Here is a 17737-nt window from a genome sequence, read left to right on the forward strand (position 1 = left end):
CTACTGCCCAGGAACAGAATGAAAAGACAGTCCTATTCAGAAACAGACGACCTGCCTATCAGATGTCCCTTAATGTTGCGCAGTTAGGATGTAGCTCTTATTTCTGACGTTGAAAGCCACTTTGCTCTTTCACTGTACGTAGACACATTGTCTCTTTAAGATGCTGCTGGAATGATAAAGAATGTAGCCAAAACGGTAATAAACAATGACAGTTAAATAAAAAAAGACACATTTTAAAAATATTTTATTTATTATTTATTTGCAAGGGAGGGAGGAAGAGAGAGAAAGAGAGAATGGGCACACACTAGGACCCTTTGATACTGAAAATTCCAGATGTGTGGGCCACTTTATGTATCCGGCTTCACATGGGTACTAAGGAATCAAGTCCAAGTTGTCAGGCTTTGCAAACAAGCACCTTTAACCACTAAGCAATCTCCCGAACCCTCCAAAATTGAGTAAACTTTTTTTTTTTTTTTTGAGGCAGGGTCTTACTCTAGCTTAGGCTGACCTGAAACTCTGTAGTACCAGGATGTCATCGAATTCACAGTGATCCTCCAACCTGTGCCTCCTTTCTGCTGGGATTAAAGTTGTGCTCCACCATGCCCAGATTGGCAGCCTCGTTTTGGGTTTTGTTTTGTTCTGAGGTGGGCTCTCACTCTAGCCCTGGCCGACCTGAGCTCATTCTATACTCCCTGGCTGGCCTCAAACTCACAGCAATCCTCCTACCTCTGCCTCCCAAGTGCTGGGATTAAAGACCTGCACCATCATGCCTGGCTTTGGGAGTTTGAAAAATATATTATTTATTTATTTATTTGAAAGAGAGAGAGAGAGAGAGGCAGATACAGAGAGAGATTGGGCAGACCAGGGCCTCTAGCCACTGCAAACAAACTCCAGATGCTTGCACCACCTTGTGCATCTGGCTTTATGTAGGTATTGGGGAATTGAACCTGGTTCCTTTGGCTTTGCTGACAAGCGCCTTAACAGCTAAGCCATCTCCCCAGCCCAAGGTTTTTTTTTTTTTCAGCCCTAGGTTATTGTTATTATTATTATTTATTTATTTGAGAGCAACAGACAGAGAGAGAAAGAGGGAGAGAGAGACAGAGAGAGAGAGAGAGAGAGAGAGAGAGAGAGAGAGAGAGAGAGGGAGGGAGAGGGAGAATGGGCACACCAAGGCTTCCAGCCACTGCAAACGAACTCCAGATGTGTGTGCCCCCTTGTGCATCTGGCTAACGTGGGTCCTGGGGAATTGAGCCTCAAGCTGGGGTCCTTAGGCTTCACAGGCAAGCTCTTTACTGCTATGTCATCTCTCCAACCTTTTTTTTTTTTAACCATGAGCCGTACACATCCATGCAACCTGCCACCATAAGAGAAGCCCCAAGGCCTCCAAGGCCTCCAAAGCCTCCTAGCTGGGTTCCAGTTCCCACTTCTAGCCCCAACCTCATATAGCACCATAATTAGCTTGGCTTCCACATCTTTAAAGCTCTTTGGTAATTATTAGCCAGGGAGGAAAGGGGGGGGGTGCCACCCTTCCAGGCTATCACTACTCCTCTCCTCATGTAGGTAGGAAGCTGAGGCAGAGCCTCCAGGGCTCCTTATCCCGAGTTGGGTTTAGCTGGCAAGCAAGAGCCAGGGGGCAACCCCAGTAGCAGAACTAGCCAGGCAGTGAATGTAGCCGTGGCTCAGCCCTGACCCGCTGGCCACGCTTAGCACTGCTTCCGTCCTCAGCTTTGGCCTGGACCACGATGGAGCTCCAGGCCGTGGCAGCGCCTGTGACCCCAGCGGCTATGTGATGGCTTCGGCCAGCACCGCAGCAGCCCGTGGGGCTCTAGGGTGGTCAGCCTGCAGTCGCAGGCAGCTGCTGCACCTGCTCAGGTATGGTCTCCACCCAGCCAGGGCGGGCTGTCGTGCTCGCAAGATTCAGCCGCCCTGTACTCTGTACCCTTTCCCTGCTGTCCCGCTTCTGTCCTAGCACTCCTTCACCCCTCCCTTGTCCTTCTCCATCCTCTCCTCTCCACTCCACCCCACCCTCTCTTTCATTCGCTCTCACTTCACAGCACCCACTCCATCTCATCCCGTTCCTGGGCCCATCCTTTCAATTATCCTTTGCCCTTCATCTGGCCCCACATGCTCTTCGCCACGCCCACATCCACCCTTCCATACCAGGCCCTCGCCTCCATCCCTCCCTTGCCCACGTGTCTGCTCTGCATCCCTCTCCATTCTCCGGAGGCCCTAAGCCCTTGGGACTCACCGCAGCCAACGCTTCCACCCCCACATCCCCTCCTTCATCCTGACCCCACTGATGTCCACTGAGGTCCTGAGTCCAGGTCTGTCACAGTGCAGGGCAGGCACCCTGTGTGTTGGATCCGCCACAGTCCAGGCTCACGCAGCTCCAGCAGGTTGTCCAGGCTGGTCTGTACTATGGGGCCGATGACCAGTGCCGCATAGCCTTTGGCCCCACAGCTGTTGCCTGCACCTTCTCCAGAGACGATCTGGTAAGTCCTCACTCCACCTTCACCAGTCCCGGCTGGCACAACTCACATCTTCCTGGTGCAATGCCCACACCTGCTGGGTGCCGGGCACAGAAGCTCGGTTCAGGGCCCCATCAAGGACCACTTATCTTATTGCTTGTGGTCACCTCTTGAAGTCTTAAACATTTTTGACCCCTCCCCCTACATTTTTGTTTGAGTGGGCCCCACCGATTATATAGTTGCTCCTGGCACAAGGACATCCAACCTATGTGGGTGTGTTCAGCACAGAGGGCTTCCAAGAGACTCCCGGACTCCATTCAGAGCAGGAGTGTGGCCCACAACGGGCTGCAGATAGAGAAAACAGGGACCAGAGAGAGAGAGAGAGAGAGAGAGAGAGAGAGAGAGAGAGAGAGAGGGAGAGAGAGAGAGGGAGGACAGGACCTCAAGTCAGATCTCTCTGGGCTGCCTGGGAAATTTGCCTTTTGTTCTGATAAGCTCCTTCCTTTGTCCATAGAAAGCATTAAGAGTTATATGTAGGAGCCAGGGAATGACTCAGTAGGTAAGAATGTTTGCCATGCAAGTATGAGCACCTGAAAGGGCCTGAGCCAGGCCGGGTTTGATCCCCAGCACACATGTAAAAAGCCAGCCATGTCCACACACACCTATAACCCTAGCATGTGCAGCGGGGGGCGGGGGGGGAAGGGGTTGGCAGGCAGAATTGCTGGGTGTCATTGGTCAGTCAGTCTTACTGGAGAAACAGCAGCTCCAGCTTTGGTGAGAGACTGTCTCAAGGAAACGTGTAGGTGAGTGGCACGGGATGTTCTCCTCTGGCCTCTGTATCTGTGTATACAGGGTACACACATAGGCACACATATGTGCGTATATCACACACATCCCACACTACACTTACTACGCGCATGCAGAGGGTTACATTTAATATTTTTTGTTGTATGTGTGTATGATATGATGTGTGGGAAGACGCATGTGTCTCATGCACATGTGCGGGGAGGCCAGGGGCATGTCAGGCAGCCTTCTCTTACAGCTCACCTGTGTACTCCTCTCCTTGAGACAGAATCTCTCTCTCAGCCTGGAGCTGCTGTCAGCCAGCGAGCCCCAGCAAGCCTCTGGTTTTCCCACGAACTGTGGTTATGGATATGCACAGCTATTTCCAACTCTTTATGTGGGTCCTCGGGAGTCAAAGTTGGCAGTTGTTAGGTCAGGACAAAATGGAGTCACCGAGGCCAGCAGGAGGGCGACAGATACCAGGGGGTGGGTCATGCACGTTCCTCAAGGAACTGTCCAGCCATTATCCCTTCCCTGCCTAACAATGCCCCAGGTCTAGGTTCCCTGCCCCTTATCTCCCACTTGGTCACTTCTGGTCTCACACCCTATGGCTAATGTAAAGAACCAAGGAGTTCCTTCTCTTCCCCCAGCTGAAGAGCCTATAAAGCCCGCTATCTGTAACCCCAAGTTGACTGCTCTGCTCTTGAGAGTCAGTCTTGGCAGCTAGTGTCCCCCCCCCACCACCCAAATAAAAATTTCCATCTTTGCCTCAGAGTGGTCTCTGTCGTCTTGGCCACTCCTGAACCTTACAGTGGTCTCCTGCCCAAGAGGCCTTCCTGCTTAAGCGTCAAAGGTTCTTAACCACTGAGCCATTTCTCCGGCCTGTGTTCAGTGTTTTTATAAAATGTATAAACCTGTGACTTATTGTAAGTTTATTAATATAATTACAAGTTAATTTGTTTTCTCCTGACTTTAAGAGAGATTAGGACTTTTCATGGGCCCTTTTGTTGCATGGTCGGCTTGTTTATGGTCCTTGTTCCTGACCTGAGGAGTTGGCCATGTCTTCTTCTCCTAGGCCACCCACCAATGGCCATGGAGCAGGGTGCTGCCTGTGTCAGAGCACTGTGGTCTGGGAGGAACACTGACTAAACAGCCCCTTATAGCAGATTGCGTTTCATTACTGGGACAAATTGCCTGACCAGAAGCAGCTTATGGGAGAAAGGGGTTGGTTTCAGAAAGCTTACAGTTTCAAAGGAAAGTTTCATCAGGGTGTAGAAAACATGGCAACAGCTCACAATGTATCCACAGCACAGAGAGAGGGAGAGAAAAGCAAGCATGACCTAGTTCTAAACACCCATCCGGCTGGACCAATCAACCCCAAGGATGGCCCCCAGAAACACACCTCCTCTAGCAAGGCTCCACCTCCACAAGGCTCCAGCAGCTGGCGACTAAGTAGGAAGCTTAATCATGAACACAGGAGGCCACAGGAGGCATTTTACATCCCAATTGCCACAGACCCTGAGCGGGCCATCCATCTCTCCTCTTAGGATGTGTGCCAGGCTCTCTCCTGCCACACAGATGCCCTGGATAGAAGCACGTGCAGTCGCCTCCTTGTTCCTTTCCTGGATGGGACAGGATGTGGCACAGAGAAGGTCAGAGCACTGTGAGAGACAGAGCCTGTGTGTGTGTGTGTGTGTGTGTGTGTGTGTGTGCGCGCACACGTACAGACCACCTCCAGCCTGATAGCCTTATTCCTGGGATGGGAGTTAAGATGTTAGAAAATGGGGTAGGGTGGAGAGCATTGTGGAACTGCTCATGGTCACTGCCTACTCAGGTCAAGAGAGGTGACCCTAGAAGTCTTATGAGCTCTGCAAACAGTTCTACCCCAGCCCTCTATAATCCTGGAAGGTGGGCGGCTTTTCTAGGTTTGGAGGGTCAATAATCCCAGTTGGAAGATTGTTCTGTGCCTGGTGGTGGTGGTGGTGCGTGTGTGTAACCAGAGCCCCTTCTCTGCACGTCCAGGTTTTTTCTTGAGTAGGAGTTCACTGGATCCCATCCCAACGTACTGTGCCACACTTCACTCTTCTCTTCCCTCAGCCACAGAATTGCTATCATGTTGCATGTTCCCTGTTACTGAGAAGTCCGTGCAGCCTGAGTGTCTGAGCGTTCCCGCCCAGATGGCCTTCCCTCATCACCCATCACCCATCACCCCTCTAGGCTCCTATCCTTACTTACCAGGAAGCTAGATCCTTTCTCTGTCTCTGTCCTGTGGGTTAGTTGCCTCTAGATTATCTTTTTGTTTGTTTGTTTTTTGAGGTATGGTCCCACTCTAGCCCAGGATGACCTGAAATTCTTGAACTTGAACTTATGGCAATCCTCCTATCTCTGCCTCCACACAGAGTGCTGCGATTAAAGGCATGCACCACCATGCCTGGCTACCCTCTAGCTTTTTTTTAAAAAAAAATATTTATTTGTTTATTAGAGAGAGAGAGGGAGAAAGAGAGAATGGGCATGCCAGGGTCTCAAGCCACTGCAAATGAACTCCAGACACATGCGCCACCATGTGCATCTGGCTTATGTGGGACCTGGAGAATCAAACCTGGGTCCTTAGGCTTCACAGGCAAGCAACTCAACTTCTAAGCCATCTTTTCAGCCCCCACTGGCTTTTTAAAAAAATATTTTTATTTATGTATTTGAAACAGAGAAAGAGAACTTGTGTGTGCCAGGGCCTCCTGCCACTGCAAACAAACTCTAGACACATGAGCCACTTAGTGCTTCTGGCTTTACGCGGGTACTGGGGAATTGAATCTGGGCCATAAGACTTTTCAAGCAAATGCCTTTAACCACTGACCAACTGCTCTAGCCCTGTGTTTATTTTATTTGTGAGAGAGAAAGAGAGAGATAAAGTGGCAGACAGAAAGAGAGTAAGTATGGGCACATCCAGGCCTCCCACCACTGCAAATAAACCCCAGACACATGTGCCACTGTGCATCTAGCTTTACGTGGGTGCTGGGGAATCGACCCAGGCTATCAGACTGTAAGGCTTGTCAAGCAATCAAATACCTTTAACCACTGAGCCATCTCTCCAGCCCCTCCCCCACTCTAACTTTTGTTCCCAAGAAGAGTCTGGTGTGTGCAAAAGTGGGATCCCTGCGCTAGTTGCTCTAGTGTGCATCTCTCTTTGGGTGAGGTTCTGTGTGTATTGGAAGACCCTATTTTAATGAGAGACCCTGTGTGTGGGTTCCTCTGTGTGTGTTTTGGGGGTCCCTGTGTGTGCCGGCTGGCAGCCTGGTGTGCTGCTGTTCCTGTGACTTGGGCATCCCAGTGGGAGTGGGGCACAGAGTGGCCTCTGCCTTGCAGTGGTGCTTCAAGGGTCGCTGCCACTCCCTGGCGGAGCTGGCTCCTGTGGCAGCGGTGCACGGGCACTGGTCTAGCTGGGGACTCTACAGTCCCTGCTCCCGCTCCTGTGGAGGAGGTGTGATCACCAGGAGGCGGCGGTGTGACAACCCCAGGTACTTACCCAGAGTGGCGGAGGTTGGGGGGGGCGCACGTCACTCCCTGTCAGGGCGGGTGGTTATGCCCCACACCCTGATGATTGCAACAGTGGCCACTTCTCACCTCTGTGTCTCTTGGGCATTTTCAGACCTGCCTTTGGGGGACATGTGTGTGTGGGTGCTGACCTCCAGGCCGAAATGTGCAACACCCAGGTAGGTCAGCCTCCCAGCCGGGCGCGTAGGAGGGAGTCAACAGCCAGGGTGACTGAGCTGTGGTCCATGCTCCCTCTTGAGAGGGACACTGGGATGACAGTCCGGGTGCTAGCCAGAGGGACGCCTACGCCTTTGTCCTCCAGAGCACACCTCTGTGAGGCGAACCGCTCTGGAGAGTGCAGCTTCAGGAGCAAGCAGACAGCGAGCCTCACATTGGAAAGCCATCTGCTAAGCCAACCATTTCAAAGTGCACAGGGTGGCAGCACTTAGTGCATCAGCAATGTTGTGTGCCGCTGCCTTTATCTGGTTCCAAGAGTTTCCTTCCAAGTGACACCCTGCATGAGTCAGCACCCTCCTCCCCTCCCTGCCCCAGCAATCCCTGCCCTGCTTTCTGTCTAGCTCTGATCAACCTACTCTGGACATCTCATGTGAGTACCACCATACACTTCTTCCACGTACCCTAATGTCTCCAAGGGACATCCGTGTTGCGCCATGTGTCAGTACTTCATGTCCTTTTGGGGACAAAGAGCATCTCATGGTGTGGACAGAGTGCTCATGTTTTTCCATTGTCTCTCGCTCTCTCTTTGTTTCTTTTTCAAGGTAGGATTTCACTGCAGCTCAGGCTGACCTGGAATTCACTATGTAGTCTCAGGGTGGCCTCGAACTCATGGCGATCCTCCTACCTCCCAAATGCTGGGATTAAAGGCCTGGCTCTTCTATTGTCTCTTGATGGACATTTAGGTTTTTTGCACCTTGTGACCATGGCACATCCAGCTGTTATAAATGAGCGTGAATGTGTATTTGTTGTGTTCTCTGGCTTCAATTATCTGTTCGGGCTGCTGTAACAAAACACCACAGGCGGGGCTCGAGAGATTGCCTAGCAGTTAAGGCACTTGCCTGTGAAGCCTAAGGACCCAGGTCTGAGTCCCCAGCACCCACATAAACCAGATGCCCAAGGTAGTGCGTGCATCTGGAGTTCATTTGCAGTGGTTGAAGGCCCTGGCTTGCCCATTCTATTTGCCTCTCTCTCTATATATATAAGTAGTAAATGAATTCATCATAGGCAGAGGGATTTGTAAATAACAGAAAGTTCTTTCTCATGATTCTGGAGGCCGGCTCAGGGTCCCGGCAGGTTTGGTGTTTGGTGAGAGCTATTCTCCATATCCTGGTGGCGCATTGATTGCTAAATTCTTCACACGGGAGAGGCACTGGGTCCTTACATAGCAGAGAGGACAGAAGGCCTACAATAGTGTTCTCCAGCCAGGTCATAGGCCCAGGCTCATTCATGAGGGCATAGCCATTGAGACCTCATCACCTCCCATGGCCCCTCCTCTTATACATGGAGAATTGTGTTTCAATATGGAGTTTTGAAGGACATCATCATTAACCCAAAACAGCACCTAAAAGTGGAATAACTGGATTGTATGGCAATTCTATTTTTAACTTTTCTGTTTTTAAATAGGACCTGAACCATTTTGCATTCCATGTGAGAGTTCCAATGCCTCCATGGTCTCTCCTGCCCATGTTCCTTTCCCTTTTAAATTTGTGTGTATGGGGCTGGAGAGATGGCTTAGCGGTTAAGCGCTCGCCTGTGAAGCCTAAGGACCCCGGTTCGAGGCTCGGTTCCCCAGGTCCCACGTTAGCCAGATGCACAAGGGGGCGCATGCGTCTGGAGTTTGTTTGCAGAGGCTGGAAGCCCTGGCGCGCCCATTCTCTCTCTCTCTCTCTCCCTCTATCTGTCTTTCTCTCTGTCTCTGTCGCTCTCAAATAAATAAATAAAATATTTAAAAATAAATTTGTGTGTATGTGTGTATGTATGTGTGTGTAGTGTACATGTATTTGACTTAAAAGGCAAGTGAGCATATGTGTGTATGAGGGTGTGTGTGCATAGATATGCATCTGTGCAAAGGCTAGAAGTCATTGGTGAGTATCTTCCTCTATCACTTTTCAGCTTATCCTTTGAGGCGGGGTTTCTCACTGAATCTGTAGCTCACCAATTTGGCTAGACTAGCTATCCAGAAAGCTCCAGGGACTCCTTCTTCTGCCTCCCCAACACTGGGATTGTGGGTGCATGTGACAAGGTCTGGCATTTAAAAACATACTTGTATGTGTGAGGGCACACATGTGCCACACAGGCTATCTTACATCCAGCTTTACATGGGTGCTGGGGAATTGAACCTAAGTTGACAGGCTTTGTAAGATAGCATCTTTTTTTTAAGATTTTTATTTCTATTTATTTATTGTAGTCAGAGGGTGTTGCAGTCTGGTTTGCATTGCTGGTAGAAACACCCAACCAAGTGTAGCTTCTGGGAAAAAGAGGTTTATTTTGGCTTGCAGGCTCGAGGGGAAGCTTCACGATGGCAGGGGAAAACAATGGCATGAGAAGAAGATGGACATCACCCCCTGGCCAACATAAGCTGGACCACAGCAACAGGAGGGTGTGCCAAACACTGGCATGGAGAAACTGGCTATAAAGCCCTTAAGCCCGCCCCCAACAATATACTCCCTCCAGGAGGCATTAATTCCCAAATATCCATCAGCTGGGGAGCTAGCATTCACAACACCTAGGTTTATGGGGGACACCTGAATCAAACCACCACAGAGGGAGAGAGAGAGAGAGAGAGTGAGAATGGGCACACCAGGGCCTCTAGCCACTGCAAACAAATCCCAGATGCATGTGCCACCTTGTGCATCTTGCTTACGTGGGACCTAGAGAATCAAGCGGGGGTCCTTAGGCTTTGTAGGCATGTGCTTTAACTGCTAAGCCATCTCTCCAGCCCTAGGCTAGTGTCTTTAAGCACTAAGCCATCTCCCCAGCCCATGACATTTTATCTGAGTCCTGGGGATGTGAACTCAGGTCCTCATGCTTTATTCACTGAGCAATCCCTCCAGGCCATTATTTACTTATTTATTGTTTTTCGAGGTAGGGTTTCACTGTAGCTCAGGCTGACGTGGAACACACTCTGTAGTCCAAGGCTGGCCTCGAACTCACAGCGATCCTCCTACCTCTGCCTCCAAAAATGCTAGAATTAAAGGTGTGCACCACCATGCTCGGCTCCTCCCTTTTTTAAAGAATTTTTTTTCTTAGTTCAACCATCTTAGTTGGCAAGAGGTGGTGGAATTAAAAAAAAAAATTTATTTATTTGTGAGGAGAAAAAGAATGGTCACCAGGTCCTCTTGCCACCTGTAGTGAACTCCAGATGTATGTGCCACTTTGTGCATCTGGCTTTATGTGGAGACTGGAGAACCAAACCCAGGCCATCAGGCTTTGCAAGCAAATGCCTTTAATTGCTGATCCATTTCCCCAGTCATAGGAAATACATACATACATACATACATATATATATATATATATATATATATTGAGGTAGGGTCTCACTCTGGCTCAGCCTGACCTGGAATTAACTCTGTCATCTCAGGGTGGCCTTGAACTACTCATGGCCATCCTCCTACCTTTGCCTCTGAGTGCTGGGATTAAAGGTGTGCGCCACCACAGCAGGCTGGAATTTTACATATATATATGTATATTTAACATCAAGCAAGAATGTGCACCTCCTTGTTTGGATGGCCTGGGTTCAGGCTTGGCCCCAGCTGTGTGGATGCTCTGTGTGTGGTGAGACCCCCATCCTGCCTTCTGCCAGCAGACACCAAGGTCTCCAAGAGCTGTGGAGGAGGGCAGCCATGACTGACCTCTTCACTCCTGAGTGCAGACTTGGGCAGGGGCTGCTGGGTTCAGGGGCTTGAGTGACGAAGCCCTCTGCTCTTATCAATTTGTTTGCTAACTGCCCGATCCAGAGCGCACCTGTGAAGTGAGTATACATCTCACCCTCATTTTCTCAGGCTCAGCACTGGAACCAGAGGTCCCAAGAGCGGCATTCGTCCCTGCTTTCTACGTTGCTCTATTTTTAATTTTTTTTGTTTATTTTTTATTTATTTATTTGAGAACAATAGACAGGGAGAGAGAGAGAGAGATAGGCAGATAGGTAGAGAGAGAATGGGCACGCCAGGGCCTCCAGCCACTGCAAATGAACTCCAGATGCATGTGCCACCTTGTGCATCTGGCTTACGTGGGTCCTGGGGTCCTTAGGTTTCACAGGCAAGCTCTTAACTACTAAGCCATCCCTCCAGCCCTCTACGTTGTTCTTTACAAATGCTCTGGAATTTTCTCACTGGCAGAAAGAGGCAGGCAGTCTGATCACTAGGTCTTCAGAGCTGGGATGAGATGCAGCCTGGGACTGTCACCCCCATGTCGTGATCCCACATGCAAGATACATGCTGGCTGCCAGTGACAGGGCCCTACCCATACCAACCCTTTGCCTCCCTCTCCCTAGGCTTGTGAGAAGACGCAGCTGGAGTTCATGTCTGAGCAGTGTGCCCGGACAGACAGAGAGCCGCTCTACCTCTCCCAAGGCAGTGCCTCCTTCTACCACTGGGGTGCCGCTGTCCAGTACAGTCAAGGTGGGCTGCGGAGCCCACCTCGGGAGCCTGGCCTTCGGATCCTCTGCTAGACAGAGCCATTGGGGTTGGACACTCACTCCAGTGCTGGTTAGAGCAAGGCTGGACTCAGGCTCTCGTGGCCCACACATTGTGGATTGCACTTTTCGTTTGGTCAGGCTTCCCCAGAAGATAAGCAGTGGGGTGCCATCTCTGAGTCTCAGAAGTGTCTCCCTCTGAGGTTGCTAGAGGGAGACAACTCCGGGGAAATGCCAGTGTGCTCCTCGACACATCGTTCAGAAGCTGGGGTTCTGAGATGACATGGCCTTGGAGCCAGGCAGGGATCCTCTTGGTCCCATGTGTGAAGGGTGCAGCTAACTGGGGCTGGTGGGAAAATGACTCCCTTGGACCCTGCCTGGCAGAGCTGTAGCAGAAAGTCCCAGAGGGGGTTTTCCAATCTCCACACATCAGTTTTCCTTGTCACTTTTCTCTCCCAGGGGACGCTCTGTGCAGACACATGTGCCGGGCTGTTGGCGAAAGCTTCATGGTGAGACGTGGAGAAAGTTTCCTGGATGGGACCCGATGTGTGCCACATGGCCCCCAGGAGGACGGAACTCTGAGCCTGTGTGTATCAGGCAGCTGCAGGGTAGGTGTGCAGACAGCCTAGATGCCCGAGCCTGTCTGGCCCAGCATAAGGCTTCTTGAGGGCTGGCCTGTGGTCAGCAGAAGGCTTCTTGGGAGGCGGTCTGTGTGACTGCCCCATGGAGCTTCCCTGTGGTTTGCTGGAGAGGGGCACTGGGAACAGGCTGGAACCTGGAGTTAACCTGGCCCACACCTTGACCTTGGGCAAGTCCTGGAAGATCTCTAGTCAGCTGTTGCTACACAAGCATCAGTAACTATAGGAAGGTTACAGAGGGCTATATGAACCCCAGAACCTCAGAGCCAGCAGGTCAGTAGTGCCAGGGACACCAGCACCTCAATGATGCTGGCCTTCTACACCCCGCCCTCCCCTCTCACAGACCTTTGGCTGTGACGGCAGAATGGACTCCCAGCAGGTGCGAGATGTGTGCCAGGTGTGTGGAGGGAACAACAGCACATGCAGCCGGCAGAACGGCTCTTTCACAGCTGGGAGAGCCCGAGGTAAGCCCGCCCCCTTGTGAAGGCTGGGCTTCCTGGTAGGCTGTAGTACCCGGCACCCAGAGTCTGGGTTTAGGGTGCTCAAGCTGCAGGGCTCACATGCTGGCTCAGCCCTGGGCACCTCCCTGCATGTCTCAACTCAGCCTTCCCCCCACTTTGCCTGCCACCCTCCCAAGGCAGGCTCAGACTCCAGTAATATTGTCCGTGTCTCCTGGATTGTAGCACCAGTAACTCCCTCAATGTAGCTGTCTGTTATGAATTAAAAAAAAAAAATCAAGCCAACTTTAAACCCAGCACTTGGGAGGCAGAGGTAGGAGGACTGCTGTGAGTTCGAGGCCACCTAAGACTACATAGTGAATTCCAGGTCAGCTTGAGCAAGAGCGAGACCCTACCTCAAGAAAACAAACAAACAAACAAAAAATTAGACCTTGTTGTCTGGAGAGATGGCTTTGTGGTTTAGGTGCTTGGCTGCAAAGCCTAAGGACCCAGGTCCAACTCAGAACCCACATAAGCCAGATGCACAAAGTGACGCATGTGCATAAGGTGGTGCATGCATCTGGAGTTCAATTGCAGTGGCCAGAGGCCCTGGTGCACCAGTCCTTTCTCTCTTTCTCTCATAAAAATACCGAAAATCTGACCTCCCACTCAGAAATCCCATCAGGGGATTGGGGAGATGGTTCAGTGGTTAAAGTCATTTGCTTGCAAAGCCTGTTTACCTGGGGTTCCATTTCCCAGTACCCATGTAAAGCCAGATGTATAATGTGACATGAATACATTTGGAATTTGTTTGCAGTGGCTAGAAGTCCTGGTGTGCCAATTTCTCTCTCTCCACTCAAATAAATAAAAATATTAAAAAGCCCAGTGAAACCCTAGCAGAGATGCTACACTTTTCTTTGATCTGCTTATAAATAAAGTTAAAAAAAATTGCCAGTATTTGTGTTCCATGGTCAGTTGCAGACTTGAGTCCTGCCTCTCCTGACTGTGCCCACTGGCTGGGAACCTTGGGTCTAGTCCCTGTTCCTAGCCAGGGCAATGCTCTCATGGGTGGCCTTTCAGCCTGATGTGTGTGTATATATATAGGATACATTTTTTTTTTGTTTGTTTATTGAGGTAGGGTCTCACTCTAGTCCAAGCTGACCTGGAACTCACTATGTAGTTTCAGGGTGGCCTCAAACTCATGGCAATCCTCTTACCTCTGTCTTCTTAGTACTGGGATTAAAGGCATGCACCACCATAGCCAGCTATACAAGATTTATTTTTATTTTTATTTTATTTATTTATTTATTTGACAGTGACAGAGAGAGAGAGAGGCAGAGAGAGAGAGAGGGAGGGAGAGAGAGAGAGAGGGCAAGAGAGAGAGAGAGAGAGAGAATGGGTGCTCCAGGGCCTCCAGCCACTGCAAACGAACTCCAGATGTGTGCGCCCCCTTGTGCATCTGGCTAACATGGGTCCTGGGGAATGGAGCCTTGAACCAGGGTTCTTAGGTTTCACAGGCAAATGCTTAACCGCTAAGCCATCTCTCCAGCCCTATAATACATTTAAAAAATATTTTATTTTGGGATGTAGAGATGGCTTAGCGGTTAAGGCACTTGCCTGTGAAGCCTAAGGACCCATGTTCAAATCTCCAGGTCCCATGTATTCCAGATGCACAGTGACACAAGCATGCAATATTGCACATGTGCACAAGGGGGCGCACTTGTCTGGGGTTTGTTTGCAGCAGATGAAGGCCCTGATGTGCCCATTCTCTCTCTCTCTCTCTCTCTCTCTCTGCCTTTTTCTCTCTCTATCAAAATAAATAAACAAATATTTAAAAAATATTTTATTTTTATTTATTTAACAGAGAAAGAGGGAGAGAATGGGCGTGCCAGGGCCTCAAGCCCCTGCAAACGAACTCCAGACACATGTGCCCCCTTGTGCATCTGGCTAACATGGGTCCTGAGGAATTGAACCTGGGTCCTTTGGCTTTGCAGGCAAACCCCTTAACTGCTAAGCCATCCCTCCAGCCCTATAATACTTTTTTTTTGGTTTTCTGAGGTGGGGTCTCACTCTGGCCCAGGCTGACCTGGAATTCACTATGTTGTCTTAGGGTGGCCTTGAACTCACAGCGATCCACCTACCTTTGCCTCCCGAGTTCTGGGATTAAAGGCGTGTGCCACCACGCCCGGCTCCTATAATACATTTTGGAGGCAGAGTCTTACTTCAACCCAGATTTCTCTAGCACTCACTTTGTTGCTCAGGATGGCCTTGAACTCATGGTGATTCTCTCACCACAGCCTCCTGCGTGCTGTGATGAGCCCGGCTTTCCAACCTGGTGTTGATTGCTCCCAGTGATGGGGACTGTGCTGCTAGAAGCAGTCCCCTGGCATTTCTTTCTTTTGACAAACGGGGTTGGGCTCCTTTGCCTGTGGTACAGGGGACCATGAGGTCCATGCGGCCAAACTGCTCTGCTTCTCCTCAGAATATGTCACGTTCCTGACAGTCACTGCCAACATGAGCAACGTGCACGTCGTCAACCACAGGCCTCTCTTCACACACTTGGGTGAGTTGGCTAGTTGACTGGGAGAGCCCTTGTCTGCTTGTAGCCACATGTGTTGGTCCCCAACACATTCTCACTTCTGACTCCAGTGGCAAGTGCACGGGTTCCCCAAGTCACCGGAATCTGCTAATTCTCTACGAAGATTCCCAGAACCTGTAAAACGCTGCCATACTCACAACTAAGCTTATCCCGGGGGCAGGGTGGGGTGGGGGGGGTCAAGGAGAGATGCAGGTTAAAATCATCTGAAGAAGAGATGGGGAGCCCAAGCCTCGGAGGGGCTCAAGCTTCAAAGATCCATGTCCTAAGAATATGGTCCCACCTTCCAGCGTCAGGACATGATGCATTCTCAGAGTATGGCCGGCCCAGGAAGCTGGCCTTGACATCCTGTGAGACTTCTGCTTTGTCTCAAAAAAGGCCTGAAGTCGCCACTGTGGGAACCTTCCAGGGTGGAATACATATTGTGCGGTAGAGGTGTGGACACTGAGGGAGAAGGTTTCTCCATGAGAAGACACCCCATAGTGACACCAGGACAGCCAGCTTTTAGGGGTGGACTGGGGACCTGGGATGAGCCAGGGCTGTGACATGCGGACTAGACCTTGTTGGCAGAGGGTTTTCTGCTCCTCACCCTGCTGCCATCCGTGCCCCGGCCTATCCCATGGCCTCCCCTGTGAAGGGTGGTACCCACTCGGTGGGCTGCTGACCTGTGGGGAGGGATTGTGCCTGCTCCACAGAGCTGGATAGCCTTGTTTCCACAGCGGTGAGGATCCAGGGGCGCTACGTCGTGGCAGGGAAGACCAGCATCTCCCCCAGTACCACCTACCCATCCATCCTGGAGGACAGCCGTGTGGAGTACAGGGTGGCCCTCACTGCGGACCTGCTGCCCCGCCTTGAGGAGATCCATATCCGGGGACCCACCCAGGAAGACATGGAGATCCAGGTCACCCAACTAGCCAGGCTGTCTGGCTGCTTGTTCATTTGTCCGTCATCGATACACTCATCCTTCGATCTTGCAGCAGCCCTCGGGGGCCCTTCTATGGGTGGGGCCCTGCGCTAGGCAAAACACGACAGGAACTGCTCACAGGCTTAGAGGGTCAAATATCAGTATATACAAAAATGTGTGGGACGTGGTGGCGCATGCCATTAATCCCAGCACTCAGGGTGCAGAGGTAAGAGGATCACTGTGAGTTCGAGGCCACCCTGAGACTCCATAGTGAATTCAAAAAAAAAGTGCTCGTATCCAGAGCTCAAGGGAGAAGGTCGTGGAGATCTGAGAGTGAGTGAGAGGGGGTTGCTGCCTGGTAAGGATCAGGGACCCCAGAAAAGCGCAGTGAAGCTAAAGGAATGGACACAGGCAGTACTTTCTTCCAGGGTGGGTAGGGCAGGAGTCCGTGCACCAGCTGGAGTTGGAGGGAGGGCTATCTAGGGGACCCAGGAAGCTCAGGGTAGATGTTGGCTCCTGCTCATTCTTTGGATCAGAGGCACATGGGGCACTGGAAGGCCTCGCGTGGGTGTTCCCTCAACAACATGCCTTCACTTGCCTGCATACCCATGTGAGCTGCTGAGGAAGGCATGTGTGGGTGGGCAATATTTGGGGAAATATTTGGAGAAGGGTGGTATCTCCGTGGTCTGTCTTGAAGAGACAGCAGGGCTCCCCTAAAAGGGCCCAGGCCAGAGAGGGCCCCTGTGAGTGGCTATTCTTCCTCTGCCTCCCCATGTGGATCAGTTCACCCCCTCCCCCCACACCCTGCCTGGGAATAGCCAGGCCAGTGCTGGCTGTCCAGTGGCTCAGCCGGCGTCCTCTGCAGCTGGTATGAACGTGCAGGTTCAGGGCCCCTCTCCAGACACAGTGGGTCAGGACTTCCTAGGTGGGGTCTAACCATCTCCATTTTAAGTCCCAGAGGTCTTTTCCGGCCACCTAGATGTGGGCAGGTGCTGAGTGTTACCAGACCTTCTCTGGCCTCCTAGATGGCCCCTTTCTTGGGCCCAGTTCCCATCAGAAGTGCAGACAGACCAGTGATTGTCCAATCGATCTATCTATCTATCTATCTATCTATCTATCTATCTATCTATCTATCTGTCTATTTATTTTGTATGGTGTGTGGTGTGTGTATATGTGTGGGCTCATATACACACATGTATATGCATGTGGGGGTGTCTTCCTCAACTGTTTTCCACCTTTTAAAATTTTAATTATTTTTAATTTATTTACTTATTTTACAGAGAGAGAGAGAGAGAGAATGGGCGCACCAGGGCCTCCAGCCACTGTAAAATGAACTCCAGATGCGTGTGCCCCCTTGTGCATCTGGATAACTTGGGTCCTGGGGAGTCAAACCTGGTTCCTTTGGCTTTGCAGGCAAATGCCTTAACCACTAAGCCATCCCTCCAGCCCTAATTCTAATTTTTGGTTATTGACAACTTCCATAGTTACAGACGATGAACCATAATTCCCTCCCCCGTCACTTTCCCCTTCACAACTCCACTCTCCATCATATCCCCTCCGCCCTCAGTCTCTCTTTTATTTTGGCATCATCATCTTTTCCTCCTATTATCATGTTTTTGTGTAGGTAGTGCCAGGTACTGCGAAGTCATGGATAGCCAGGCTATTTTGTATCTGGAAGAGTGCCTTGTAAGCACTCCTCCCCTTCCTTTGGCTCTTACATTCTTCCTGCCAC

At 50.9% G+C, this 17737-nt stretch overlaps 1 protein-coding gene across 1 annotated transcript in view; it reads left to right on the plus strand.

The window, feature by feature from the left end:
- The window catches only part of Adamts13 (ADAM metallopeptidase with thrombospondin type 1 motif 13), a 50139-nt gene that overhangs the window by 10997 nt on the left and 21405 nt on the right, over positions 1-17737 (plus strand). The window contains exons 8-17 of the mRNA XM_045133822.1: positions 1726-1872; positions 2336-2492; positions 4799-4903; positions 6612-6763; positions 6895-6958; positions 11290-11416; positions 11890-12038; positions 12412-12532; positions 14988-15068; positions 15821-16002. Coding sequence (XP_044989757.1) covers positions 1726-1872; positions 2336-2492; positions 4799-4903; positions 6612-6763; positions 6895-6958; positions 11290-11416; positions 11890-12038; positions 12412-12532; positions 14988-15068; positions 15821-16002 — 1285 coding nt within the window. The remainder of the gene's footprint in view (positions 1-1725; positions 1873-2335; positions 2493-4798; positions 4904-6611; positions 6764-6894; positions 6959-11289; positions 11417-11889; positions 12039-12411; positions 12533-14987; positions 15069-15820; positions 16003-17737) is intronic.

This window comes from Jaculus jaculus, chromosome 1 (assembly GCF_020740685.1).
Source record: "Jaculus jaculus isolate mJacJac1 chromosome 1, mJacJac1.mat.Y.cur, whole genome shotgun sequence".
Classification (NCBI taxonomy): Eukaryota; Metazoa; Chordata; class Mammalia; order Rodentia; family Dipodidae; genus Jaculus; species Jaculus jaculus.